This window comes from Martes martes (assembly GCF_963455335.1).
Source record: "Martes martes genome assembly, chromosome: 16".
In the NCBI taxonomy this organism is placed as follows: Eukaryota; Metazoa; Chordata; class Mammalia; order Carnivora; family Mustelidae; genus Martes; species Martes martes.
Window position 1 is genome coordinate 14,566,382 of NC_137904.1, and position 27,685 is coordinate 14,594,066.

The 27,685-nt window shown below is 44.0% G+C and overlaps 1 protein-coding gene across 1 annotated transcript in view; it reads right to left on the reverse strand.

Annotated features, from left to right (window-relative positions):
* MYOCD (myocardin) overlaps window positions 1-27,324 on the reverse strand; it is a 98,314-nt gene extending 70,990 nt beyond the window's left edge. The window contains exon 1 of the mRNA XM_080826955.1: window positions 26,960-27,324. Coding sequence (XP_080683081.1) covers window positions 26,960-27,014 — 55 coding nt within the window. The 5' untranslated portion in view covers window positions 27,015-27,324. The remainder of the gene's footprint in view (window positions 1-26,959) is intronic.
* Window positions 27,325-27,685: the final 361 nt, after the last annotated feature.

The window sequence follows — 27,685 nt, forward strand, 5'->3', positions numbered from 1 at the left end:
CTGAAAAGGGCCAGGGTCTGGAACAGAAGCTTTTATAGAAATTACCTCCTTGAAACCTCCTGCTAATCCTATAGGACTATAAACTATTATCTTATGTTGCAGCTTGTAGGCCCAGAGGGCACCGATAACTCCTCCAAAGCCATAAAGTTATGGAGGGAGGGAAGCACATTGCACACATGTGACTTTGGACTCATGGGTACAATTTCCAAATGGACCCATGCTCTACGTTATGTTTTAATGTATTTTCCCCATTTTGGGGGGGTTCCTTTCAAACGAAGAACAGGACCCACTATAATGTGAGGCATACACCTTACGCTACCTGCCACCTAGGTACCCATAACATAAGGGACCCTCAGCTCAATAGCACTGCCCGAAATGTCTCCATAGCAACAGTCACGTAGGGCACCATTGTCTCTCTGGAGCCAACAGGCAGCTGCGTGACTATCCTACCTGACACAGGTGACGGGCCCTGCTGAGTCCCTCATTAGCATGAGGCTCCTGAATGATCCCCTGCTCTGACGACATCACACAGAGTTGTTGCCATGGTTTTGGTGAGAAGTATTGCTTTTCTGAGGGTTGCAAAACACTTCATGTTCCAACCCCATGCTCGTTCATTCCTGACAGAGTGGAAAATGTGTCTCCTTGGCTGAAATGTTCCTCTTGAGTCCAGCCCAAAGATGACATTTTTAGGAAAGTTTGAGAAGAATCCTGTGGCTGTTACTGAGTCACGATAGAGTGGAAATGGATCTTTTCTATTTAAAGAGTTTTGTGCTACTGTTTGAAAATGTCATATTGCTAGGGAACGGTGGAAATAGAAAACTTTCCATTTGCCATCAACAAAGAAAGATCGTTACTGAATGAAAAACAATGGAGTGGAGGAGAAGTTTTCTTACCTGCCTAACTGAAGTAATAGGTTGCTGGGAGTTGAATTTAAGAACGTGAGTCTAAATTAGCTATGGCGTTCTAGAAAGGGATCATTAATCTGAAATCCAGCACATACAATTCTAGACCCCATTCTGCTACGTCATAGTAACTACTTCAGACAGGTCCCAGAATCTCTCTGGATCTCAGTGTCAATTTAAATAAAAGAAGAGATTAGATTGATCCCAATGTCCCCCATTTTCTTGATATTAAGAGTCACCTGGAGACGAAAAAACAAACAAACAAACAAAACAACCTCCATCCACTTCTTTGGTACCTTTCCTGAAGATTATAGTGCAGCAGGTCTGGGATATATTGGAAATATATTTTAACAAACCTTCCAGGTAGTTCTGGAAGGACTGAGGAAAAAGTAGGTTTCAGAAATAGAAACAAGCAAATACAACCTGCGAAAACACGAATACAACCTGCGAAAACACGAGACCACGTTTTTATACCACTTTGTACCTTGCTTTTTCATGGGCAATATATGGTTACTTTTTGTGTGGGTGTATATGTATTTATCATTTATGCATGTATCATTTTTAATGGCTACATAGTAGTTCACCATGTTTCAATATCTAATTAATCCCATTTTATTGTACATTGCATGTTCATTTTCTCCAGAAGTGATAGATTATTTTGGATTCCTGCGAGGACTATTGGAGGGCCCCCATTTCACTACACCCATGTGAAAGAAAACTCCAGAGTGCAGTAAGCTTTGCTAAGAACAGGGCAGGGAGGACACTGAGGAAGGAGGCCTGTGCACATCTCCTGTCTCAATTTTTGGAACACAGTGGACTTTCGACTTTTATCAATTGCAACTTGTCAATTGTACCTCTGCCACCTCCTAGAACACATCCTTCTACTTTGGACTGGAACAGAGATAATGTAGCATCTGGTTGCTGGACAGCCAATCATGTAGTAGACAGTTTAACTCTGTCAGCACCAATCATAATTTCTTCAAAACAAGTTATGTAACCTTGGGGTTTTTGCCTTTATAAGCCTACTCCCTGCTCATGATTTGGAGCACTTTTGAGTTTGGTCCCTTGCAATTCCTAAGACCCCCAAATAAATACTTTTGGTCATTTTTATAGACTCTTCTTCTTGGTCAACACCCTTATTAACAATGGATGACATTATTAAAGAAGAAAAAAAGCTTTGCTAATGTGCTAAGTAATAATGGTATCCCATTATATTTCTTAGTCAAATATGTTTTCATAGGTTTGTTGACTATTCCTATCTTTTCCTATGTGAATTGCCTGGTAACATTCTTTGCAAATGTTTCCATTTTTCTTCCTTATATATTTGTGAGAGCTATTTATATTTGAGCACATTAAGTATAGTCCTCTATGTTGTAAATTTCCCCTGGTTTTAGTTTGCCATTCAATCAGTTTGTAATGATTTTGGCATTTAACACTTCTATAGCAATCCTTCTAAAAAACTTATGAATTCTATCTTTAGTATATACTTAGATCTCCAATCCAGATTATATATTCACTTATATGTTCTTAAATTTTTCTGGTTTTGGTTTTGAATCTAACTTCACATCTAACTTTGCAATGCATCACATTTTAGTATATAGAATTAGAAAAGGCTCTAATTACTTTTTCAAATTGTTAACTATATAATAAGTATATAATTCTATATATAATTGATATATAAATGATTGATATAATTCTATATCAAATGGATTTTCGATATCATGCTTGTCATATAATACAGAGTTGCATAACCTTGAATCTACTCATTTTTATGCATTCTTTGCATTCTGACCTCAATATTTTTGTTTTGTTTGGTGGCAGACGGGGTTTATCTGACTTATTAAATATCTACTTCATAGGGTATAGGAGTCTAATTTGGGATACTTTGAATCCCCTAGTTACATCCTAGCTCAGATCCCTGAAACCAAGCCTTCAGAATACAAGGTTTTAAGGGACCAAAAAGTGGAAGTCACGTAAATGTTTAACATGCAACAGGTAAGGGAAGTTTAATCCAATGACATTGGAGTGTGAATCAATTCTGAATTCACTGAGGGTTTTCTGGACAAAGAGAAACAGGCAAAAGAAAAAGAAATAAGGATGGAAGAAAGGGAGAAAGAGGAAGTAAAAAAAGAAACGATGGTAGGAAAACAGGTTCCTTTTTTTTTTTTTTTTTTACTGTGAGAGTATTTGTGTGTATAAATATCAGTTCCAATGAAGACTACTAATTCATGTGTATTTGATAGAAAATGAGAGTGGTGTTAAATCATGCCACACCAGGTTCTACCCCACGAGGGACATAAGAGGTCAAGTGTCTTGGCAGAAGCGCTGGATTTATAAAGCTATGCCTTTGGCCATTTCATGGGTTATGCATCTCCCTAGGCTCAATATAGAGGGGATTCCAAGGAAGGTGGGGAGGGGAAGACGGGAGAAAGAGGAAAGCAAAAACAAAAAACAAAAAACAAAGAAATGAAACCAATTTTCATATGAAAGATTTGCTGTAAGGATTTCAGAATGAATCTGTGCTCAACTGTTTAACTTAGAAGCAGGAAACTGGGATCAGAATGATGAAGCTATATTTCCTCCTCTAATAAACAGGGTTACTGCCCACCCAGGCTTCAGTTTGGGCTGTGTTGGTAAAACTGGTGAGTCCCACTAAAACCCAGAAATCTCTCCTACTTTCACTCAAGGTGGAAAACAGCTGCTTTCTCCTCCATTGGGTGGAGGACACTTTTCAGGGCTTCCAGCAACATTACGGTCCCCAAATAACACTAGGTATCTTAGTGTTTCTCAACTCTGGCAATTGTTACTTCTTATTTGTATTATCTTCTGTCGAGAATACTCCCTGGGTCCAAGAAATTATTATCACTAAATGAAGGCACTGCTGGGACCTGTGTGTTAACCTTGGATTTGGTCCATCTGAAGAAATCATCACTGCTCCAATCATCATTGGATTTGGTCCATCTCAAGAAATCATCATGGCTAAGAACATCACCCTAACTTCTTACTTCTCCCATCCTGCCACGGATATGCTGCCTTCTTAAGACTGTCATATTATTCATACTTGATGGAGTTTCTGTCCTACATGCCTTCCCCTCAACTGTTTGTTCCTACTGAATCCTCCCTTTTTTTCTTATGCCGTTTCTGCTTGGCCTTGCTTGGCCTTTGGTCTCCGTGCAGCCCACTTGCTACCCTCTCTGTAAGTCTCTAATCACGGTTGTATTTTGTAAAGGTACAATAGGAGGCATGGTCTAACAAGGTTCTTTTTCTGAATCCTAAATTAATTTGTACTCAAACTTTATTAAAATCATAAAATAACTTGCTTATTCTATAGTTATTAAGTCAACTGTCTTTAAGGAGGGGCAAAATAATTCTAAAATTACCCCCAAAATGGTGCGCGATAAATAAAACATGTGTACTCACTATACCAACCCTAGATTTCCTTATCCACAGAATCATTGTCCTCTCTTTCAATGGGCCACGATTTCTAGTCCCTCTAGAAATGGCTCTGTCTTGACTATGCAGGAAGGTGAAAAGAAGCCTCCCGATTTTGCTGAGTGAACGTAAGGACTCCTTCCAACACCACTTCAAAGTAATAACACAAAGGAATCCACCTTTTTGGGTCCGAGTCTCCTAACCCAGGAAGGGAAGGATAGACTAAATGAGAATTAGGTGCTCTCAAACTTAAAACAAAAACCAAAACCAAAAAACAACAACAAAACACCAGAAGTTGTTTTTAAGCTGAAATCTTACATGGAAGGAAAAAGAAAATAGCACAGGGGCAAACGATAAAAGCAGAACCCATGAAATGTCAGAGCTCCGTGAAGCAGAGTTTGAAAAACCATTGGATTGGATCATCCTAAAATCCCTTCCAAATTAAATGTTATTTTTATGATTTCCATCTAAAAAAGTCTCCAACCTCCTAAGACATATTGCTTAGGAATAGATGGGAGTGATTCTATTCAGGAGGAAAGGAGTGAGGGGTGGATTACGGTGCCTCGCTGAACGGAGAGAACCCCGTGCCCCAAACCATATTGGTCCTTGGAACCTTCCCTGCAGGACGGTGAAGGCTTTAGGGCACGGGAAAGTTCCCGATGCCAGCCGAGGACCAAGCCCAGATCCCTTAGCAACAGCTGCAGAGGGAAGCCTCCTTTTACATCAGCAGATGGTGGTGGGCCTTCCCAGCTCTACGGCACCTTCTTACAATGGATTCCTGGCTACTATTAGAATCTTCTGGACACCAACCAGCACCCCTTGGTAACTAAGAAGCAATCATTCCGTCAGACCCCATGATTGCTGCTTGTCTTATCACTGCATACTTTTTCCATTTTCTGCATAGATGATACTCCCTGTGTCAAAATGTAAATCCTTTAAATAATTTGTATATCAGAGGACAGATGCCAAAATCCAGAAATTCACAGAAAACCAAAGTGAGTTAGTTGTATTTTAAAAATAACCTGCATCTGTAACCAACTTCTGCTTTGCATACAAAATACCTAGGGATAGTGATTAGAAGGTCACCCAATGTTCTGTCTGCTGCAATAAATCAGTGTGACATCCCAAGTCTCACAAGAGTTCGGGGGACAAGGCCTTATTCCTCCAACTACGTAACTATGCGACCTCGGTCAAGACACTTCACCTCCAAGTAGTTTCTTCCTTCATAAAGCAAGAAAGATGAGCTGATGATCACAGAGGCTCCTTGGGGTGCTCACATCTCATGAACCCTTGGCTTCATTTTTGACCCGGGTCTTTGTATGTCTCCAAGCCCAGACCTCTGAGTTTTTTCCTAATCCCTAGAGTTTCCCCCGATAAGCTCACAATACATTTTTTGTAATAGTTCTTAGCGTTATGTTCAAAGTGCAGGGCAGGGCTTGCAAGACCCCAAGGCAGGACACAGGTTCTAAGAAGTCAGAAATGCAGGGTCCCCAAGTGAGCCTGTGGTTGGAAATGACAAATTTCATTCATGTGTCTATCGGCCAATTCTACCTCTCCCAAAGTATTTAATAGTTACTTGCTATTTGGTGGAGCATCTGTAGACCCTCAAGATGAGACACGGTAACTTTAGGCACGAATAATCTAGTGGGGAAAGAGACGGCACACGCACTTGAGTTAGATAAATAAAGCCTTAGGCCACAGGTGATTCAAGAATAAATATTCACAGAAGGCTACCAAGGGTAGAACTGGACCTTTCCATCTGCAAGAGAGAATCATGTGGGGACGATGGTTGATACAGAGCATTCTTGGCCAAGGGAATTCCCAACACACTTATGAACTTGAATGTGGGATAAACGAGTATCCCCATGCTCAGCAGGGCTCTGTGCTTGGCCTAACGCAATGCTGTCACCACCTGACATTGCCCTCATTTTTGAGCAAAGGATGCCATGCTGCCATTTTGGATGGAGCCCCACAATTTATGTTGTGTTCCCCAGAATACCAGCTAGCTCAAGGAAAAAGATCCCTATCATGGACTGGTAAGAGATGAAACTGAAGAGGGGTTGGGGATTCAAGGACAGAGGTCCTTAGTGTTGGGACGAAGTGTTCAGACTTTATCCTGTACAAGGAGGCAGTATGGGCTGCTTTGGGCAGCAGAGCAATATGGTAACATTGAGATTCTAGGATGACTAATTTCGTGCTAACACAGATGGGGGAGACAGGACTGGTTTGAAGACTCTTCATGACCAATGGGTAAGGAAAGGAAGTCCAACGATGTGTAGTGGGAATGGAGAAGAGAGGGAAGATTTGAGAAGCAAGTGAATTATAATTATTATTCTGCCTTGATAATAAATTAAGGAAAGATGGAGAGAGAGAGAAAGAGAGAGAGAGAGAGAAGGGAAGGAATCAGAGTATTGGTGTTATTATGGCTATTGGTAGCCAAATTGGTAGGGCTACCAGGAGACTTTGGGGTAACACTTTCATCTGGGAACTTGGCAGTCAGGTGGATGGACACCCTAACACAATTCATTCATGCACTTCATTCATTCAATATTTATTGGTTACCTAACACGATGTCCAGGCACTGTTTTAGACACTAAAGATCCAGCCACAAGTAAAGCTATAATGAACTCTGCTTATATGAATTTTGCAGTCTAGGGAAAGAGAACGAGGAAAAGGTTAAGCAAATAGTTAAAGCTGGGGCATGCTCTACATCGTTTGGGAAACAGAGAAGGCTTTTCTGCTTCTTTCTCCTGAGAAACCTAAACAAATCAATAAATGAAATTGTTAAACCTACAACCCTGAATTTATTTAGTTGGGGGGGGCGGATTTTGGTTTCCCGAAGACTAGGCATGTCTCATGAGAGAAGGAAACACGCACAGTAAAGTTACTGCAGGAAGGAGAAATAAAAGAACAATCCAGAAGCCAATGACTCCTCCCCTTTTCTTTATTTTCTTCCAAATGGTTTTCCACTGGGTTCTTACAAAGAAATGCCTTTTTAAAATCTGCTAGAAAAGTGGTTTTTCTGCGGCTAAGATGTTCCCACTGGGCCATCTCTCTCCCTGATCACAGCTTTTGTTCCAAGAATGGGCACTGACCCAGCCACACTGTGCCTGTCCCTGGGAATTTTGGAAATCGGATGGAGAGACAACAAACTCAGGACCTTTTTTGGGTGGGGGTGGCCATTGTCAACTGTGTGAACTGGGAAAATGGTACAGCTGGCTGATGGAGAGAGAAGAATGCAGTGTGGACAGGAGCCACAGACCGTGGCCTGCAAGTGCTCCCGTCCCCAATTCCAGCTGATTTTCCTCCAAGTCTCAACCGTGTCTCTGTGGCTGAGTTCCGTGAGACACCCAGTTATCTTTCTAGTAATTGCTTCTTTTTGCTAGAGCTTGTTCAAGATTTCTGTGATCCAATTCTAATTTTTTTTTTCCAACAAAGAGGTTTCCTATTGATGAATGTGGAGGGAAAGCATCCGAGGTGGCAGGTGTTACTGGTACAACGAAGGACAATTTTAAAAAGATCTGTTTTTGAATCGTGTTTTACCAGCCTGAACTCGTCGGGAGGTGGACTGAGAGCTCATCAGGGGGCCTAGACATGCACACCCCAGAGCATGACCTTGGCGGGCCCAGAACCTGGCTGACACATGTCGCTTCAAGCATCCTGGGTGGCTGTTTATGTTGTGTCCCCTCTGTACAGCCACAAGCCCTGGACACAGCAGAGCAGCAGCCCGCTGAAGGCTCTTCCCTCAGGGAGAGCAGCAGCACATGCCCAGAACTTCGTCCTTGACTTTAGCCGGCTGGACCCTTATGCAAAACCCATGACTCTGGCACTTCTGTCTTTACAGACACTGGGCATCCTTTATCCTGTCAACAAAGGACATCGAAAAGCTGCTGGCCATGGCTGGTCGAGCAAGAAGATTCCTGGAAGTTCTGGGTCCTGACTATGGCAGGAAATCAATACTGTGGGTGCATCGGAGATATAACTCTCCTTTTCTTGCCAATGGGTGTCCCCCCTCCCACAAAAAATCCTTTCTTCCACCTGGTGGTATCCCACTCTGGGCCAGATCTACCCTTCACATGAGCAGCCCGAGTCCAGCCGGCTAAAGCCCATCCTTCCTTGGGGGTACACAGCTATCAGAATGCCTGGGGAAGAGGACACAGGGCTGCCCCTGATGTGTCTGGCCAGGAGAACGTGGCCGGACATGCCAGGTGGCCTATGCTATTCCTGCTCCAATCCTGGCCATGTTTCCCAAATAAGGCAAAGAGCCAGGACATATTTTTGTGTGTCCTGATGCCTGAGCACACTCTGCTCCTTGCCTTCTGACTCCAGGTACCAATAATAACTACTCTCTGGCCAAGCCCGGCCCTGCGAGCTGATGCACAGTCAAATGGCCGCAGTGACCAAGAAGGACAAAGGTCCAATGGGTCTACCCATTAATTGATGGAAGCATCCAGAGAAGAAGAGGTCAAAATGATGACTGGATTACTGATGCAGCCCTTTGTGGTCGGGGCTGGGGGCAGGTGAGCCTGGGGTAGGCTGGGGTACCAGACTGTTCTCAGTAGCTCTCAAAACGAACAGGCATGTGGGCAAGAGCCTGGGACCGGGCACACACTATTCGTTTCTTAATCCTAAGATAGGTTCTGACTCGGGTTCCTTTCAGGAGCCTGGGAGACAGGCATTCAGAACAGCTTCGAGCCCTGGGCATTCAGAGGGTAAAAATCAGGAGGACAGTCCAATCCCAAAAGACCAAACTCAGCATCGCCTCACGGTTATTTCAATGATCAAGCCTCGTGGCTCAGTCCAAAGGAGTTTTAGAAAGATGTCTATTCACACAAACACTGTGAAGCTATTCTTTCCCTAAGCACCACACTCAGTTTGTCCAAACATTTGAAGAAGACTAATTCATGCCTCAAAAGGAATTCTCTCTCACTTACGAAGCTGCCAGGTTTGGGAGCTGAAGGCTTTGCATGTTACAATAGCTCAAGACACCCCAGGGATGAGGAAGCCGGACCTCCAGTGGGGCTCACCATGTCACCAAGGGGGCAGAATCACAGTTTGTGGGCTCTCCTGGAGGACGTGTGAGAGAGTCGGGTGGTACAAGCCAGCTCTGGCCAGTTGGTGCCAGCAAGAAGCAGAGCAAGGAAGAGTGGAGCCCATATGGGCTCCGAAGCCAGGGGTACAAGTGTCCAAGTCCCACCTGTTTCATTTGCCGGTTGTGAAATCTTTTTTTTTTTTTTTAAAGATTTTATTTATTTATTTGTCAGAGAGAGAGAGAGAGAGCGCGCGCACTGGCAGACAGAGGCAGAGGGAGAAGCAGGCTCCCCACCGAGCAAGGGGCCCGATGTGGGACTCGATCCCAGGATGCTGGGATCATGACCCGAGCCGAAGGCAGCTGCTCAACCAACTGAGCCACCCAGGTGTCCCCCGGTTGTGAAATCTTAAGAAATTTCCTGAAGGGTGCTTGCATTTCTTCCTCTGTGAGTCTGGGGGTAAGGAGGGGGCGACTACCTCCCAACGGGGTGGTTGTTGTTGCAAGGATTAAATTAGCACCTGCTACACGCTTGGAGTGGCTCCCAGCCAACAGTGGGCACCGGATACTTCTGGGGTGCCCTATCGGGGCTGCAGCCAATCTCCTCAAACCATGCCCCCCCGTGTCAGGAGGACGGGGGGCTGCAGGGTCACGCTGTCCCCAGAGCTGCCCCACAAAGGTCCCTGCTCAGCAGCAGGAATTTTTCCCTCCATCACAAACAGGTCCCTGAGGCACAGAACAGAAACTCGGCAACTGACATAAACAATTTCAAACAATAATTTTAGAAGACAGATCATTCCATTTGGGCATCCAGATCCCTCTCGGAGGCTTTCCCCACTTGTTTATGTATTCCATGGCGTGAAGCCACGAGTGAATTAAGCAGACAGCCTGCACGCTCCCGGGACAGCAGGAGCGGCATGCGGGAGAAACAACTTGCCATTTGACCTGCTTTCCTTGAAAGCTGTTGCCGAGGGAGGTCCTTGAGAAAAGGGCCTCTGGTTTACACCTCCTGATGTCCACCCACTCACAGGGAGAGGTCACCAGATCCGAGGCCTGGGGATCCAGGTTCGAGTACTGCTCTGCCATTTTTCTAAGCGTGTGAATTGGAGCAGGTAATCAACCCTTCCCAGACCTTGCCTTCCCATCTCTACAAGGAAGGTATTATTCCTCCCGCTTTCCGTACCCATAAGGAAGGTACCCTGACACCCGATGTATAGCGAATTGCAACAGTCCGACTGAAACTCCTTTAGGAGGGGTAAATTACTATGGGGATATTAACAGGGTCCGAGGAGCTGTCCAGGGACCCCCTGGAGAACTGGTAACAAAGGGAAAGTAGGGCCAGGAGCAAAGGGCGTGTTTTAGGAGGGCAAAGAAAAGGAATTCTCCCCCAGATGAAGAGGAAAATTTTCATTCCACGTTGCTAGAGTCTCTGAATGTCTATTTCAGTTCTTTTGAGATCGCGAGTGATGCCGGTGACACACTAGTCTCGCACTTAGAGCACGCACGACTCTTCTGATTACAAAAGAAATGTGTGTGCGTTAGAGAAAAATGGGAAATGTGCAAAAGTCCCAGGATGGAAGCAAAATCACTGGTAGTTCACGTGTTTAATGCCTGCCCTGACAACCTGCCAATATTTGCCTTTCCTTCTTCCAATTCACATATATGCACATATACGCAGGAAACATCTATTCTACAATTTCTCAAGAACTGGGAGGGACAGTAGGACTGTAGGACAGTCGAATACTGAAGCCTCTTTCTTGCCTTCTAGACAGATTCCCATCCCATTTGGGATCCTTTGAAAGGACCGTCTTTAATGTGCACTCCGTCTCATGGTGAGTGGATTTAAACGTTCTCCTTTGGTTGAACATTCCAGGTTTCTCTTTCAATTTTTCTGCAGCAGACAGAACACCCCAAAGATGGAAACTTTGACCTTTCATATGATATATGGAGTCTATAAATACTTATACAATAGACAGTACAAGACTATACCTTAAAATATCACACTATTATATATATATGTACATATATATATAAAGTGCTACATATTAAGGGTGAAATAGATAAGTATATATACGAAGATACGTGAGTATATACATATTATATATGTATGTATATATATACTTTACATCTTTCATTAATATACTTATACCCATATCTTTCAAGTTTGGAAAAATAATAAATGTAGATACAGTACATTTTTTTTTAATGTTCCAAAGTAATCTTAGCCCTGCTCTTAGACACAAGATTTTGACGCAACCAGACATAACATTTAGAACATTTTCTGTGTCTGGGACATTCCATGGTGTCAGGCTCTAATCTATGTGTTAAGACCAGAACCTTCTGCAGAGGCTGGCATTCCACTGAGTCAGAGGTTCCTCCGCAAACCCGAGGCCCCGTCCCGTTCTCGACTCCCAGCCAATAGTGTGCTCCGCTTGCTGAATCGTCCCCTCTCCTGATCTAAAGCCCTTCCAATCCGAAGCCAGCGCAGGTGGCTGCTCTGTACAAGAAAGCTTCGGGCAGGGGGAACACTGGGTTGAGAGAGCCACTGCCTTCAACGCCAGGCACTTGCCTCTCTTAGCACCGCCCTGCCCCGCCAGCACATTCCTCAGGGCAATCGTGTGGCAAACTTGATTTTGGGGGCCCAGATGCGAAAGTTCTGGTTCTAAATCTACTTGGAGACCTTGGGCAAATTTCTTAAGGTCTTCACGTCTCCTCATCTGTACAAGCAGCTTTGCGACCTCCCAGAGTTGGTATGAAAATAAAAGCGTATGGACTGATATGATTTTTTGGAGGGGGGAGTTAATGCACCATAAAATAGTATATGTGTATATATATTATATGTATATGTAATGTGCTCTGGATAATATAGTATATGGTATGTAAAGCAGACTGTTTTATATAGTCCACAAGCTCTGTGAGCCTCAAATTTTGTTCCCTCTGGAGCGAGCTCTTCGTCTAGGTTTTATTTTTAGACAGAACAGTATTTTTTATTATAAGAGCATAGGATCTGGGTTCTCAGTAGTGCCTGAAAAACAGACATGAGCCTTTGCTAATCCTTACAGCCAGTGGTAACCTTGCAGGGTCCCAGACAAAGACTGGGGCTCTCTTCAAAAAAGCCTAAAGACCTAATCTGGACAATAACCATCCCTGTCCGGAGATGAAAATGACAAGAAAGCTTTACATAGAAATTTTCTTGAAAGGGAGAAAATAAATGATAACACATATCCAGAGCACTTTATAGACTGTAGTGTAAATGTTACAATGATAATAACTCTTCATTTCTCTTAAACACAACCCAAGGTAACAAAGAAATGAGAATAGTAGCACATCTGAAGAGAGAGCCACGATCATGATCCCGGGGTCTTGGGATCAAGCCCCATGTCGGGCTCCCTGCTTGGCAGTTTCCCTCTGCCCCTTCCCCTGCTTATGTCCCCTCTCTCACTATCTGTCTCTGTCAAATAAATTTAAAAAAGAGAGAGAGAGAGAGAGCCACGGGAAGCTCCTAGTTGTTAATTAAGAAAAATGGGTTTTATAATAATATTTAAATGATTTAAAGGTATTGTACAGGGCGCCTGGGTGGCTCAGTGGGTTGGGCCGCTGCCTTCGGCTCAGGTCATGATCTCAGGGTCCTGCGATTGAGTCCCGCATTGGGCTCTCTGCTCAGCAGGGAGCCTGCTTCCCCCCACCTCCGCCGCCTGCCTCTCTGCCTGCTTGTGATTTCTGTCAAATAAATAAATAAAATCTTAAAAAAAAAAGGGTATTGTACATTAACACACCATATCATAGTTACACTAACAATTAATATTGAATTGATATTCATCTGTGAATAAAACTGCTACAATTTATTGCACACATGGGCACATCCCTGAACTATGTCAAACACTTTTTCTTTAAAAAGACTTTATTTATTTATTTGACAGACAGAGAGGCAGGCAGAGAGAGAGAGAGGAGGAAGCAGGCTCCCTGCCGAGCAGAGAGCCCAATGCGGGGCTCGATCCCAGGACCCTGAGACCATGACCTGAGCTGAAGGCAGAGGTTTAACCCACTGAGCCACCCAGGTGCCCCTGTGTCAAACACTTCTATGCTTTCTCACTAAAGCCTCACAGAATCTCCATGGGGAAGGCTTCTTTGTTGCCACCTCTACCAAGAGAGAGGTAGAGGTTTGACTACAACCAGGAAGAGCAGAGCCAGGATTTGAACCCACAGCAGCCAGACTGCAGAGCCCACCCCCCAAAAAATACATTTACAGTTTCCAGTGCTGATTAACATGAGGGGCCATGGGTTTTCCGCCTTCACAGAGGAGTGAGGTTTTTAGGTTACAGTTTTTTTTTGTTTTGTTCTAGATTTTATTTATTTGTTTGAGAGAGAGAGCGTATGAGCAGGGGGATGAGGCAGGGGGGTGGGGGAAGGAGAGAAGGAGATTTCCCACTGATCAGGGAGAGCCCAACGTGGGGCTCGATCCCAGAACCCTGAGATCATAACCAGAGCTGGAGGCAGACATTTAACCAACTAAGCCACCCAGATGCCCCTGGGTTATAGTCTGAATGTGAGCATGCTTTAGGACTGGAGGGAATTTATCAAGAACTTAAACCGACCAGGTGCTCAGCCACCTCCTGGTCTAATTCCTCAGATAAATTCTCTCTAATTGCCACTCCTTCAGGACTTAAATAAACAAACAGTGGTCACTGCTAGTTGATTTATTACTGAAGTCATTCCTGATTATTATAGCAGACCTAGGAGACACTGAATAATCAAAATAAAGAACGTGGGAATGTAAGAAAGAATATAAGAAAAATTCAACATTACTCCCAATCTTACCACTCGGAGATAATCATCTGGGGGATGGGTCTTTCTCGGCTTTTTCCTATGCATATGCTTCAACACTTTGGTTATGTTTGTGATGTGTTTTGATTCCTAACTTGTGGAGCTTAAAATACTTCAACTTTTCAAAGTATTTTCTTTCAAAAATGCCTGTGATCAAGAAATGAGTTTGAGATTTGAAATGTATTGATATTTCAGTGAGTATTGTGTTGGGGGTGGGCACAGTTAAATTCAGAACTGTCTTCTGATATTCTAGGTCATGTCAGACGCTTAAAATACATAGTCAATTTACTGTTAAGTGTTCATATCCTACAAATCCCAATGTGAATGTTTGTCTATTTGATTAGGTTTACAGGAATGTGTTTTCTTCTACCACTATGATGATGTTGTCAGTTTCCCTTTAGAAGCTGGCATATTTAAAAATTTCTCAGGGGCGCCTGGATGGCTCAGTTGGTTAAGCATCTGCCTCAGGCTGAGGTCATGATCTCAGGGTCCTGGGATCAAGCCCTGAGCCTGGGGATCCCTGCTCAGTGGGGGGCCTGCTTCTCCCTAACCCTCTGCTCCTCCCCCCTGCTCACTCTTTCCTGTTCTTTCAAATAAATAAATATTTAAAAAACATAAAAAACTTAATTTCATAGATACCAATACATTCTTGTTTCAAAAGATTCAAACGGTATAGATAGATAGATAGATAGATAGATAGATAGATAAGATCTGCCCTATAGTCTTAAAGACTTTTTTCTGTGTACTTATACCCATTTTAAAAATAAAAATGCAAATATGCTGCCTGATTGTTTCATAGTGTGTGTGTGTGTGTGTGTGTGTGTGTGTGTGTGTGTTTTAAACTAAGTGTATGTCTTGGAGATCTTTCCATGTCAGTTCATATAGAATTTTATCATCTCTTTTTTTGCTTTGCACTGCATTTTATCGTATTTCGTGAGTGTAGCATAATTAACCACATCCTCCACTGACGGAGGTTTATGCTATTTCCATCCTCTTTGACATTATAAACTGTGATGTCCTGAAAATCCCAGTACATACAAGCATTTCTTTCAATTAGATGCCTTAATGTATCTTGGTTGATAGTGAGCTCATTTAAAATTCAATAGAAACTGGCAACCTCTATCCCTTGAGGCTTTCAGATGTGCTAACTAAGGGGATTAGGTGTCTGTTTTCTCCACGCTTGGAAAATACTTGATGTTATCGATATTTGGCATTTTTGCAGATCTGATGTTTGAAAAAATGCTTTCAATCTGCAAGTTCTTGAGTGTTAGTGAGTTGAATATATTTTATGTGCTTAGTGATGATTTTTCTCCTTTGATTTCTTCTGCTCTTTAGGTTGTAGACTTTTAATCTTATTGTTTATACAAGTCCTTCTAATAACTTTGAAAGTGTTTTCTTTCAATCTACTGTTTGATTTTTAAATTTCTTTTGCTGATTTTTTTTTCCATGTAGCATTTTAAACTTTTTAAGTGGCCAAAAATATCAATTTGTATTTCTCTTCTGGCTTCAGTAATATGCTTCAGAAGGTGTGTCTTACTCCAAGATTATAAAACAATTTTGTTTTCTACTAATACTTTACAGATTTCCGTAGCTCTTTAATCCACATGGATTTTTTTTAAAGACTCATAAATAGCTGAATTCATTTACTTCCAAAAGGACATCAATTTTCCCAACACACTTTCATCACATACGTTATTGCTAATTTGAACAGCCACCATTATTTGTTTAATTAATTGGAGATTAAATTCTAAATTAAATTAGTTTAATTAATTTAGTTTAATAGAGATTAAATTCATACATATATACATAAAGGTGTGTATGTATGTGTACACACACACAATTCTAATCCACTGAAATATGTTTTACTCCTAACATGAATTACTATATATATATATATATATATATATATATATGTGTGTGTGTGTGTGTGTGTATCTTTATGTGTATATATCTTTCCCCCCCCCCAGCTTTATTGTGGTATAATGGACAAAACAGTAAGGTAAGAGTGCGTGCGTGAGATGATGGTTTGCTGTGCATACTCGTGGTAGAAGGACACCCACCACTGAGCTAATTAAGAGGGCTCTCCTCTCAGATCCTTACCTTCATTTTTTTGGTGAGAACACTTATGTTCAGGGCTCTTAGCAAATTTCAATCATACACACAGTGTTATCAACAACAATCACCATGTTATACATCAAATCCATAGACCTGATTCATCTTATTACTGAAGGTTACCAGCCTCCCAATTTCTCCCACCCTCCAGCCCCTGGCAACCACCATCCTACTCTCTGGTACTAGGAATTTCTTTTATAGCTATGTTTAGGGTCTTGGGGCAAGCCTATTATTGTTGGTGTTTTATTTTTTTTTCTAGATTTATTTATTTGACAGAGATCATAAGTAGGCAGGGGGAAGGGGCGGGGAAGCAGGCTCCACACTGAGCAGAGAGCCTGGTGCGGGGCTCGATTCCAGGAACCTGAGACCATGACCTGAGCTGAAAGCAGAGGCTTAACCCACTGAGTCACCCAGGCGCCCCTGTTGGTGTTGGTTTTTAACAATTTCTCAAATTTTTGTTCTCAAATTGAGATTTAAGTAGTCAGCTTTCATTTAAAGTCCTAACATTCTGGGAGGAGGGCATGCATAATTTATAGATTAACTTGTACTAGAAGCAAGTCTCTTGATAAATCACTATTTAGGAAACCAAGGACAAGAATGGTATTGGGTGTATGTCTTGGATTGTCATCCAGAATGAAGCATATTAAATCCACTTGGCCGAGTGGGCATATATGTTGGAGGTGGGGAAGGGTCTCTAGAGGGTAGGGTTGGGGAGTAGGAGGAGAGAGAGAGCTTTTAGGCTATAACAGTCAAGGGTCATCCTGACACAGTGGAACCGATGGGATGAGATGTGGTCTACATCAGGTATTGGGTTATGCTATGCTGACCAAGGTACTTTGAGCCTCAACTTCTTCATCTATAAAATGGGGATAATCACACCTGCCCCATAGCATTCTGTAAGGATTAAATGAGATCATAACAGTGCTACAGATAATAGGTTCTCATTAACTCCTCCTCCTCTTTGCTTCTCCTTTGATGAGGCATCAGTCCTATCTGGTAATAGGCGATCCCCAAAGACCAGATCACACAGAAGTTCCCAAAGGTATCCTTTGACTGTGGCTCCTTTTCCTTCCTATTTTAGACTGAAAAGGTGTGAAAAGCTTACTGAACACCAGTCACCGCTGAGTAAGTACCCAAGACGACTCTGAGCTGGTTCAATTACAGGGGCAAGCATTCACTGCCATATGGAAATTGGACTTGGGTTAAGCTTGGTACATGGTTGGTGCTCCAGAAATATTAGCTACCAAAGTGAATCATAAAGATTCCCACACTTGGATATTTAAATGATGAGTATCCTATAAAACAATTAAAAAGGCTATGTGCATTAAGATTTTCACAGTAATATTACTTAAAATATAAAAACTATAACTGTCTTCATTTTCCAACCCAAGTGGGGAAGGTTTAACAAATTCCAATATAATCACTTGATGGGCTTTGAAAAAATCTTCAAAACAAGAATGTGTTACTACATAGCAGCTTAGAAAACAACTTATGATATCATGCTCCCTGATTAAAAACACTAAGCATAAACTTATGTATACTCTCACCGTAACTTTATAAAAATCTTTATGCATCTGGACAAGGACAGGAAGGAAACACAAAAGAGTAAAAACTTTTAAAGTATCGAGGAGATTACTTTTCAATTAATGTTGAATAGCATTTTCTCATTCTGGCCTGTTTTGGAGCCTTCTCGCCCGGTCTGGAGCTTGAGTACCAAAAAAGTTCCACATGGAAATTGACCTCAGGCAGAGAAACCAGCCCCACCAGTCCTGAGGAGAACAAAGTCAAACAACTTCCGACTTCCGGAAGGGAGAGTGTTTCCGGAAATAGGAAAGTCAGAAAGCTATAGGCGACATTCCAGTCACTTCTTATCTGTGAAAGGAGGATACTCCCTGGGGCCACCTGACTTTGTTTCCTAAGAAAGCATGGATGACTTTTCACTCAAGGGGCTGAGAAGGGGCTGAGAAGGGGCAGAGAATAAAGAGTTGCGGATTGAGGGTAGAAGACTTACTTAGGTGATAGATCAAACTGGGGTGCCAGCAAGGGGTGCTAGGCAAGACATCCTAAGTATCTGAGAGGTTGTGGGTCCACTCTTCATTGCTACACCTACCGAGGGATGACTAAGTCTCCATGCATGAGCGAAGCAGTTATATACACTTTACAATGTTACAGTAGCATAAGTCAGTATTTCTGCTGCTAGCCTGTTACTGCTTCTTTAATCTAAGGTGGCTGAATACAACAAACCTCCACTAGAGTGATCGAAACGATAAGAGAACTACGTACTCCAATAGCGTCTATGGGGAGATGGAAAAATGTATCTTCCGTCAACCAATAGGAGAAAAGGAAGAAATTAGTCTTCCTTCGGTGGCTCCCGAGGGCACTCTGCCATGCCCAGATAGATAGATACATACATACATACATACATGGGTAAAGTCAGGAACAACCTTGTTTGTTCTAAATTTCTGTGAATAAATGACATTTGCACAGCATTTGGAGATGCTCATATTTTACCTGGGAATAGGATCTGAAACTGGTTAAGTGAAGTTTGACTTACTAGTTCTCCTGGAGGACATCAGCATAGAAGTTAGTGCAGATTACTCACTAAAAACTATCAAACAGGGGCGCCTGGGTGGCTCAGTCGGTTAAAGCCTCTGCCTTCGGCTCAGGTCATGATCCTGGGATCATGGGATGGAGCCCTACGTCGGGCTCTCTGCTCAGTGGGGAGCCTGCTTCCTCCTCTCTCTCTCTGCCTGCCTCTCTGCCTGCTTGTGATCTCTGTCTGTCAAATAAATAAATAAAAATCTTAAAAAAAAAAAACCTATCAAACACTACCTGCTTAGAAAGTTGAACATCTAAGCACAGAAAGAGGAAGGCTGCAATACAGTTACTTGGCTATGAGTTTTGTGGGGTTTTAAAAATCCTATTTATGTCCATCAAAAGATTTTTAACTCTTCCATATTTGTCTCTTATCCAATTCACATGTCACCAGGTCACATTATCCCTTCCTGTATGGGGACAGGGATTTATTTCTGTACAAGAAACTATCAATAATTTTGCAAAGGTCTTTCCCTCACAATGGCATGAATCATTTTATCAGTATGGAAACAAAGGCCCAGGGAGCAGGGTTGATTCCCAGCCCAAGGTCATGGAATCAGAGGGAATGCGATGGGCTCCCCCACCCTCCCACCCCCTGCCATGGCCTTGCTCATGGGAGAGCATGAGTGGGCCTGGGAAGGCAGACACCTGTGAAATGCACCTGCTGGTTCCTCCTTCCGGATCTGGGCAGAGATGCAAGCTAGCTGGTCACCATCTGCTAGATGGCCAGTGAGTTCCTGCTAATAACAGGGAAATAGAGGCGATGAAAGGTCACCTTATGCTCTAGCATCTTCTACTCACATTTGGCTTCCCTGAAGTATACAAAAGTTGGACCCTGGGGCTGAACACTTCTAGGTTAGCCATGTGCTGGTTTCTCTCCAATTTAACGAGATTAGAATCCATCCAATCTGGTTCAATCCAACTTGACTAAGTCTTCCTGACATGCCTGCCACACACTACAGCAGAGAAAAGATGAATGCCACTCTTTCTGGTCTTGAAAAACTTAATTCTTTTGAAGGACCCTGGGCACACTAAATTGGACTAATTACAATGCTTGATTCATGTTATATCGCCACATAGGATCACTAAGCCCTGAATGAACACTGCTTAATTAACTTACTTAATAATAAACATACAGGCACCCACTGCCTAACCTAAGAACTCCACCAGCAACTGGTTCCTTAGTTAAGGCTATACCCTACCTCCTCACCCAGCTTCCCTTGTTAATTAATTAATTAATTGTTCCCCATAGGAACTACTTTTCTGAATTTTGTATTTATCTCTCTCCTTCCCTTACCGTTCTAGTTTTAATACAGAACACCTATGCCTAAAAATATATAAAAACATGGATTGCTGGGGCGCCTAGATGGCTACGTCGGTTAGGCATCTGCCTTCAGCTCAGGTCACGATCCGGGGGTTCTGGGATCAAGCCCAGTGTTGGCTCCTTGCTCAGCAGGGAGTCTGCTTCTCTCCCTCCCTCTGCCCCTCACCCCCCACTCATGCTCTCTCTTGTTCTCAAATAAAATCTGTAAAAAAACACAGACTGTTTACTTTCATTGCCTTTGAATAATCTTCACGGGAAGAATAAAATGTATCTGTAATACACACGGAATGGTGCCCTCTTTATGCCGGTCACGGTTCTACATGCTGGGGAAGAAAGCAGCGAAACAAACTAATGAACAAAAATTCTGGCCTCTATGGTGGACAAATAACAAACAAGTAACCAAGTCAAATGTTTAATATACCCGATTAATGATAAGAGCTATGGATAAAAAGAAGACAGGTGGGAGGTCGGGGCTCTTGCCCCAGTAATGAAGATGGCAAAGGACGGCCGTCCAGTACGAGAGCACAGCTCACACAGCTGGGACAGGCGGGAACAGCAACGGTCTCAAGCAGGTGGCCTGAGCCAGACCCCGAGTGCTCCTTTGGCTTTTACAAAAGACTTTAAATTCCCATTTAGGAATGAAAATGCACTCATCTTTTAAAGTCCTGCCAGTTGTGTTCTCATGAGGATTTCTGAAGGCACAGTTTCCCGGAACCATGCACAGAGTAATGGAAGGTCAGCTCTAAGATTCCATGTTAAGATGGGGAAGGTTTCTGTCCTGCTCCCCAACTGTATACCCAGCCCCCAGCTTCTCATAACGTCCACTGCAAGGGAAACATGGAAGACACAGTTGTCGAATGAATGAATGATATGTAACTCACAGAGAGCATTTTCCAGGTCACCTGTGAGCTTCTTGAGGACAGGGTTACGATCCTACAAAGATTATCCCTGGGATGGGGGAGCAGTGAAGCCTGATACCAATTAATAACAAAGATCCAAGGAGGGAAAGGGTGAGTGGGCATCTAAGCAAGCAGCTAGGAAGGAAAACCATCAGAATGCTAACCTCGGTGGGGGGTGGGGGGGGTGCGGATGGGGCAGATGGGGGATGGACCTGCCAGGAACCTACCTATAGAAATTCACCCTATTAAAGAATTCACTGTTGCCAACTGTGAGCTTCTCTGTTCAGGGCAGAATTTTCCACAATGTGTTTATCCAGCTAAACGTGCCCCATGGGATGCTGTGTGAATAAAGGTGAAACACTTTTGGGAATCACTACTTTTTAAAAGTTCACAATATAGGGTGCCTGGGTGGCTCAGTGGGTTAAGCATCTGCCTTTGGCTCAGGTCATGATCCCAGCGTTCTGGCACTGAATTCCTCATTGGGCTCTCTGGTTGGCAGGGAGTCTGCTTCTCCCTCTGCCCCTCCCTCTGCTCATGCTCTCTCTCTTTCTCTCTCAAAAATGAATAAATAGAAAAATCTTTTTTAAAAAAGTTCATACTATACATCAGAACTAGTAAGGTCTTCCAGAAATCCTGCAGTTAAAGATACATCATACTCTGTCTCCCTCTTGTTACAAATGTCTTACCCCACAAAAGTTAAGGCCCCAGGGAATCAGTCTTCTGTGGACTACTGTGGGGGAAACAGTGGGACTGTGGCCATGTAATCCATATTAAGAGAAAACTTCTGCAGAACAAAGTCTGCAGGACAGAGGGATGGTGGAGGTAAGGAAGGTGGGAATGCTATATTAGAAGGTGGGATCATAAGTGGAATAAGGTGCCCTTCCCCTAAGATGTCCACGTCCAAATCCCTGGGACCTATGAATATGTCACTTCACATGGTCTTAGGGATTGCATCTTGACCCTCCCTCTCCAAATTCACATGCGGAAGCCCTAAACCCCAGCGGGATGTATTTCCGTTGGGAAATATTAGGTGCAGATGAGATCAGGAGGGTGAGCCCTGCCAATGGGACTAAGTGCCCTTGGGAACAAGAGAACTAGAGAGCTCACCCTTCCCCACCCCTAACTCTCTTCTTTCTTTCTCTTTCCATCTACAGCCATGATATCCCCCATGTCCTGTGTCTAATTATTCCACCCAAAGTTGTGGATGGAATTCAGCTGACCTTAAAGTAGGGAGATTATCCTGAATGAGCCCAATGGAATCACGAAATTCTTACATGTGCAAATGAGAGAGATATTTGAAATTGCTACTCTGTTGCCCCTGGCAGAATGCAGAAGGGACCATGAACCAAGGGACCCAGGCCCCTCTAGGATCTAAAAGTCAAGAAAACAGATTCTTTGGAGTCTCCAAAAGGAGCACAGCCCTGCTAACACCTGGATTTTAGCCCAGTGAGACTCTTCTCAGACTTCTGACCTCCATAACTAGAAGATGATAGATTTGAGCTGCTTTAAGCCACTGACCTTGTGGTAATTTGCTACAGGAGGCGGATACCACCGTCGCTGAGAAAAGGAATTAGTGGCAAAGAAAGAATTAGTTCAGCTAGGGGTGGTTTGTAATGGACACCCGGAGTGAAAATTAGCTTCCTTCTATTCTGCTTGCAACCAGGAGAAATTCCTGAAAGATCTTGATAGAACAAGTTTCCCCAAATTTTAAAAATAATCTCCTGGTCTTTTTCTACAGCAAGATAGAACTGAGCAGTTAAGATATATGCACTCAAGAAGGCTTCACTGGAAAAAGTGGTCTTCCATGAAATACTGAAGCAACGCATGCGCACACGAACAATTATCTTAGATTATCGTGTTAATTACAAAGACAACAGGTGTGATTCATTGATTCCTTCAAGAAATATATATTGAACACCTACTGTATATCCAGATCCCTGAGAACACAACAGTCCCAAAGCATCACGATAATGGTTTCATGAAGCTTGTCGTTTTCAAATATTACAAAAATACTCAAGCCCATTCCCTTGGGGGGGAAAAAAATCAAATCTTAGGGCTGGAAGCAACTGCAGATTCAACCAGTCCAATAGAGTCAGCCACTGCCTCTCCAGTGCCTGCTTTGCATGTGCCTTGGGTTCTTTTGGCTGCGATCCCAAGTCTGGGAGTCCTTGCACTTGAGCACCAATCAGCCTGTCTGCTGAGCGCCCTCGCCACCCTCCCCCCGACCCCCAGGGCAGAAAGCCCAGAGAGAAGCTCCCATGTTCTTTCTCTGGCTTCCACTCCAGGTGACCCAGCATTCATGTTCCTGGCACCCCCTCCTCTTTCCGAGTCTCCTCTTTCATGCCTAAAATGCGAGTTTTGCATTTTGAGGCATCGTTGGGCACCCAAAATCTCGAGAGCTTGATGGCGTATTGGAGGGGCCAGCACAGAGAGTTGGTCAAAATTTGCTCAGTTTGAAGGTAGGGTTGCCAGAGAAAATACAGAATGGCTAGTTCAATTTGGATTTTCAGATAACAGTATGTCCCTAATTTGGCAATATGCTAAAAAATTATTCATTGTTTATCTGAAATTCAAATTCAACAGGGCATCCTGTGTTTTCACTTATTAAATTTGACAGCCCTAAATTTGTGGGGAAAGGAGGCAAGATCATGGGGGGATACCAGAGTTTGCCTTTGCGTGGACTGTTTGAGTCAGAAGAGAAGACAAAAAGCCAAAGAAATATAGCCGTTCTCTTGAAGGGAATCCATGAATGGATCTCTCTCTCCTCTTTTGATTCTTTGTGCATTGTTTGTGTTTGTATGAGTGTGTGTACCCACAGGTCGGAGTCTGAGGTGTGTTGACACAAGCATTATGGTATTCATGGTAACGGGAGACGGAGATACTGATCACAGATATTGACAAAACAAGTGAGAATTTTTACAAGGTAAAAAAGTGATCAGTCTAAAAGTAATACTACTTACTGCATTTATAGAAACTACCATTTATGTCCAACAGCTACACAGCGCCATCCCAATTTTGTTTGCTCCCAGTCTTTGTGCATCTTCATAAAACCATAAAATGTTATGAAAGGGTCTGCGGGATCACCTAACCGAAATCTGACATTTAAAGGTTAAGTAACCGAGACTCGGAGAGAGGAAGTGCCCAACCAGGGATCGTGCCCTGTCATAACAATATTTTTCGAGGGCTTACCACGTACCAGGCATTTTTAAAATGCTCTGCTTTTATCGTCACATTTAATCCTTGCAACCACCATATAACCACCATTATTCGGATAAAGCAAATTGCAGCAGAGAGAATTATGACATTTATCTAAGGTCAAGGTTATACAGCTGGAAAGTAGAGACGCCTGCAAAACACCCAGCTAGTTTGGCTCCACAATCGCACACTCAACCATGAAACCCCACAGCCTCTCAAGTAAGAGGAGTTTATATCATTAAATATGTTAAAACATGCAAAATATCCCAGTTTACTGCTCCACTAGCAGGATTTTTGTCCTTAATAACAAGGACATGTGAGCATAGTTTACAGAAAGCTGGTTGGCATCTGCTCACTTATAAACGAGCCCACAAACATGGGACATCTTGCTGTGATCAGAGAACAATTTAGTTGCAATTATTTTTTGAAATAATTTTAATTAGACACATCACGCCAAGGTCTACCAGCAAACCCAACACCAGCAGTGGGACAGAGTTTTACGAATTTCCATCAGGAGTAGCTCCTGAAAGCAAAGAAGAAAAAAGCAAACAGAGCAGAAATGAAAACAGAGAAGAGGTTTTCCCAGTCATTGTTAAACACAGAATAAACGATGTTCTCTTAGGAAGAGGCCGGCCCTCTTTGCTAGCAGGCTGCCTACCCAAGGTCTAAGCTGGTACAGCCAGCCAGACTTGATGTAATTATATCCAGGAAGAATCATCGAGGTCTGCAACATGACATTTACTTGGTTTCCCATGCTGCTTGTTTTTGTGTGTGTGTGTCTTTCAGGAGATTATCAGCCCCTTGTACCTCCAGTCACCAAAGTGCTTTGTCCATTTCCAGACCCCAGTTGGGCTGTTTATCAAAGCTGGAGAATTAAGCATGCCCTTATTCTGTATGTTGATATCATGTCTTCCCGAAGCTACCCTTTGCTGTGATGCAAAAGTCTGTCCAAGCTTAGCAGAAAAGAAAAGAAAAAAAGGGGGAAAAAGAGAGAGAGAGAGAAAAGAAGGAAGAAAAAGAAAAAGAACGCGAGTGCGAGTAGGCAACTGGAATTCTCAGAAGCTCCAGGCTCTACCTGGGAGACACCAGGACTCCACTAACGCGCTAAATCAGGAATTAGGAATTCCCTCTCCTCCGCTTTCCCCAAGGAAGGATTCCTTGATGAGTTCCCTAAGACTGTTGTGCAGTGCTCCTACCAAGTACTTCAACTCCTTTTAGAGACAAACCAGCCCCTCCCCTGCCCCTTCCATGGACAGAGCCAGGGCGCATCCCAAATCAGCGTAGCTTTTTGCAAAAACCAATCTGCATCTTCTCTTCCTCAGAAAGGTGGCAGTGTTGCCCTGCCGTTTTGACCACATTACACAGCAGAAGCAAGGTCTCTGGCGGATTAACAGACCAACCAGCGCACCTCACCAGGGAAAGGAGAGGAAGGACATCATCCGCTGTGGAACCCAACGCCTGGCAGGTTCACCCCAGAGCCTCAGGGCACCGAGGCTCGCCGGCGCGGAAACTCTTGAATGGTCATCTCCCTTCAACAGTACAGAGCCTTAGAAAACCCCCAACAGACCTCACAGATTATCTAAAAGCCAGAAGCGTCTAAGGAACTCCCAGATGACCCTTACTTTCCAACACCCACTTTTGAAACACGAATCCCAAGTGAAAACACTGAGTGGTCCCATTTAGCAAAGCTGCGGAGAATCATCGTAAACGAGGCCGGCATCCTACCATCGACCACCTGTTAACCGGGAATGTTCACATAGGAGTTCTCAAAGTAATCCACCTTCTAAGTAGGAATCCTGCCATTTATTGAGTGGTTTGTCGCCGCTTTTATAAAGCCAATATTACACACAGTGCTACTGAGAAAGAACTTCAGGGGGCGAGCGTCTCCCTGCCTAAACGTGGGGACCCACACGTTGGTACCTTCCATGGGCGCCTAGACCAACCCTTCATGGCGAGCGGCTGGACTTCCCGGCTCTCCCTTCCACTCACCTTCACTCCGCGTCCTCTCTGAGAAGTTTCTGTATGCGCCACTAACACAGAAATTTTGGGGGGGAAATTCTCCATTTATAAATATCAGATGGTTTGGGAAAAAATATTTGTGGCACTGGACTTTTTTTTTTTTTTTTCTACAGTGATGTCATCCTAAATACTTGGTGTGCTCCAAATTTGCTATTTTTACTTCCCCCAAGTGACTTTTTTGGGAAATACATTTGTTTGGATTAGCTACATTTTAAGTGACCCTGTATCTATTAATACACAGCGTCAGGTTCATCTTCTCAGCAGTTACAACTGATATTATGTAGCTCTCCAACTTGAAATCCCTTATTTGTTCATTTTCAAAGTCCTTCCTTTCGGATGGACCCCTCCAAAATTTCTATTCACAGATACAGAAAAAAAAAAAGAAATAAAAACAAACAAAAATCACATCCAACAATTCAAAGCACTGAAAACGGAAGACATTTGAGTTTCCCGCCCCCCAACCCTCCCCAAACCCCAAAGTCAAATAAAAGTCTTCACTTTCAAAACTGTGCTTTGGCGGGGGACGAAGTGGAAGGAGCCACGGCCGGCTTTGGAACACTGGTTGGGAAGCAGTTGTGAGCTGCAGAAGAGGAAAGTTAACAAGGAATGCTAAGCGACTTAGCCCTACCTGATCTGAATTTGCTCCTAATCAGCAAAGAATGCTCAGACCCCAGGAGTGTCATGTTGAGCCTCAACGAGCCGCTGGTCCCTTGGCCAGACGCCCCCTGTTTTCCACCAGGAACGGGCTCCCGGGAGCCCAGCGGAGCGCAGCTAACAACCCAGAACGCATCCAACTCTCCGGGAGCGCCCCTGGGTAGGAGGACCGCGGCGGCCGGCGGCCGAGACCGGTGTCCCCAGGCAGCTGGCGGCTCCCCCCTCGCTGCGCGGGGCTAACTGACTCCCAGCCGGCGGGACCCTCCTCCTGCGCCGAGTCCGGCCGGCCGCGGCGGCATCCCAGGCGTGCCCGGCTGATGTCATAGGCTGCCAGCGACCGCGGAGTATCGCCACCACGCCTTTATGAAGGGCTCAAGTTTGCCACCCGATACTTTTTTACTCCTGACAGCAGCTCAGCCAATCAGGCGCGGCGAGCCCGGCCCAGAGCCGGCGGCCGCCCGGGGGAGCGGCGGGAGCGGGGTCCCGGCCGGCGGCGGGTGGGCGGTGCGCGGGGGCGCAGGGGCTGCGCGGGGGTGGGTAGGAGCCCCCCGCGGCGCAGGAAGCGCGCGCGCACGCGGGGAGCCCAGTGGGGCTCCGGACCCAGCGCGCTCCCACCTTCTCTCCGCGTTCCCGGGCCTCGGGGGCGCAGGCAGAGCGGAGCGGCGGGGGGAAACGGAAAAGCCTTTCATTTTCCCGGGGT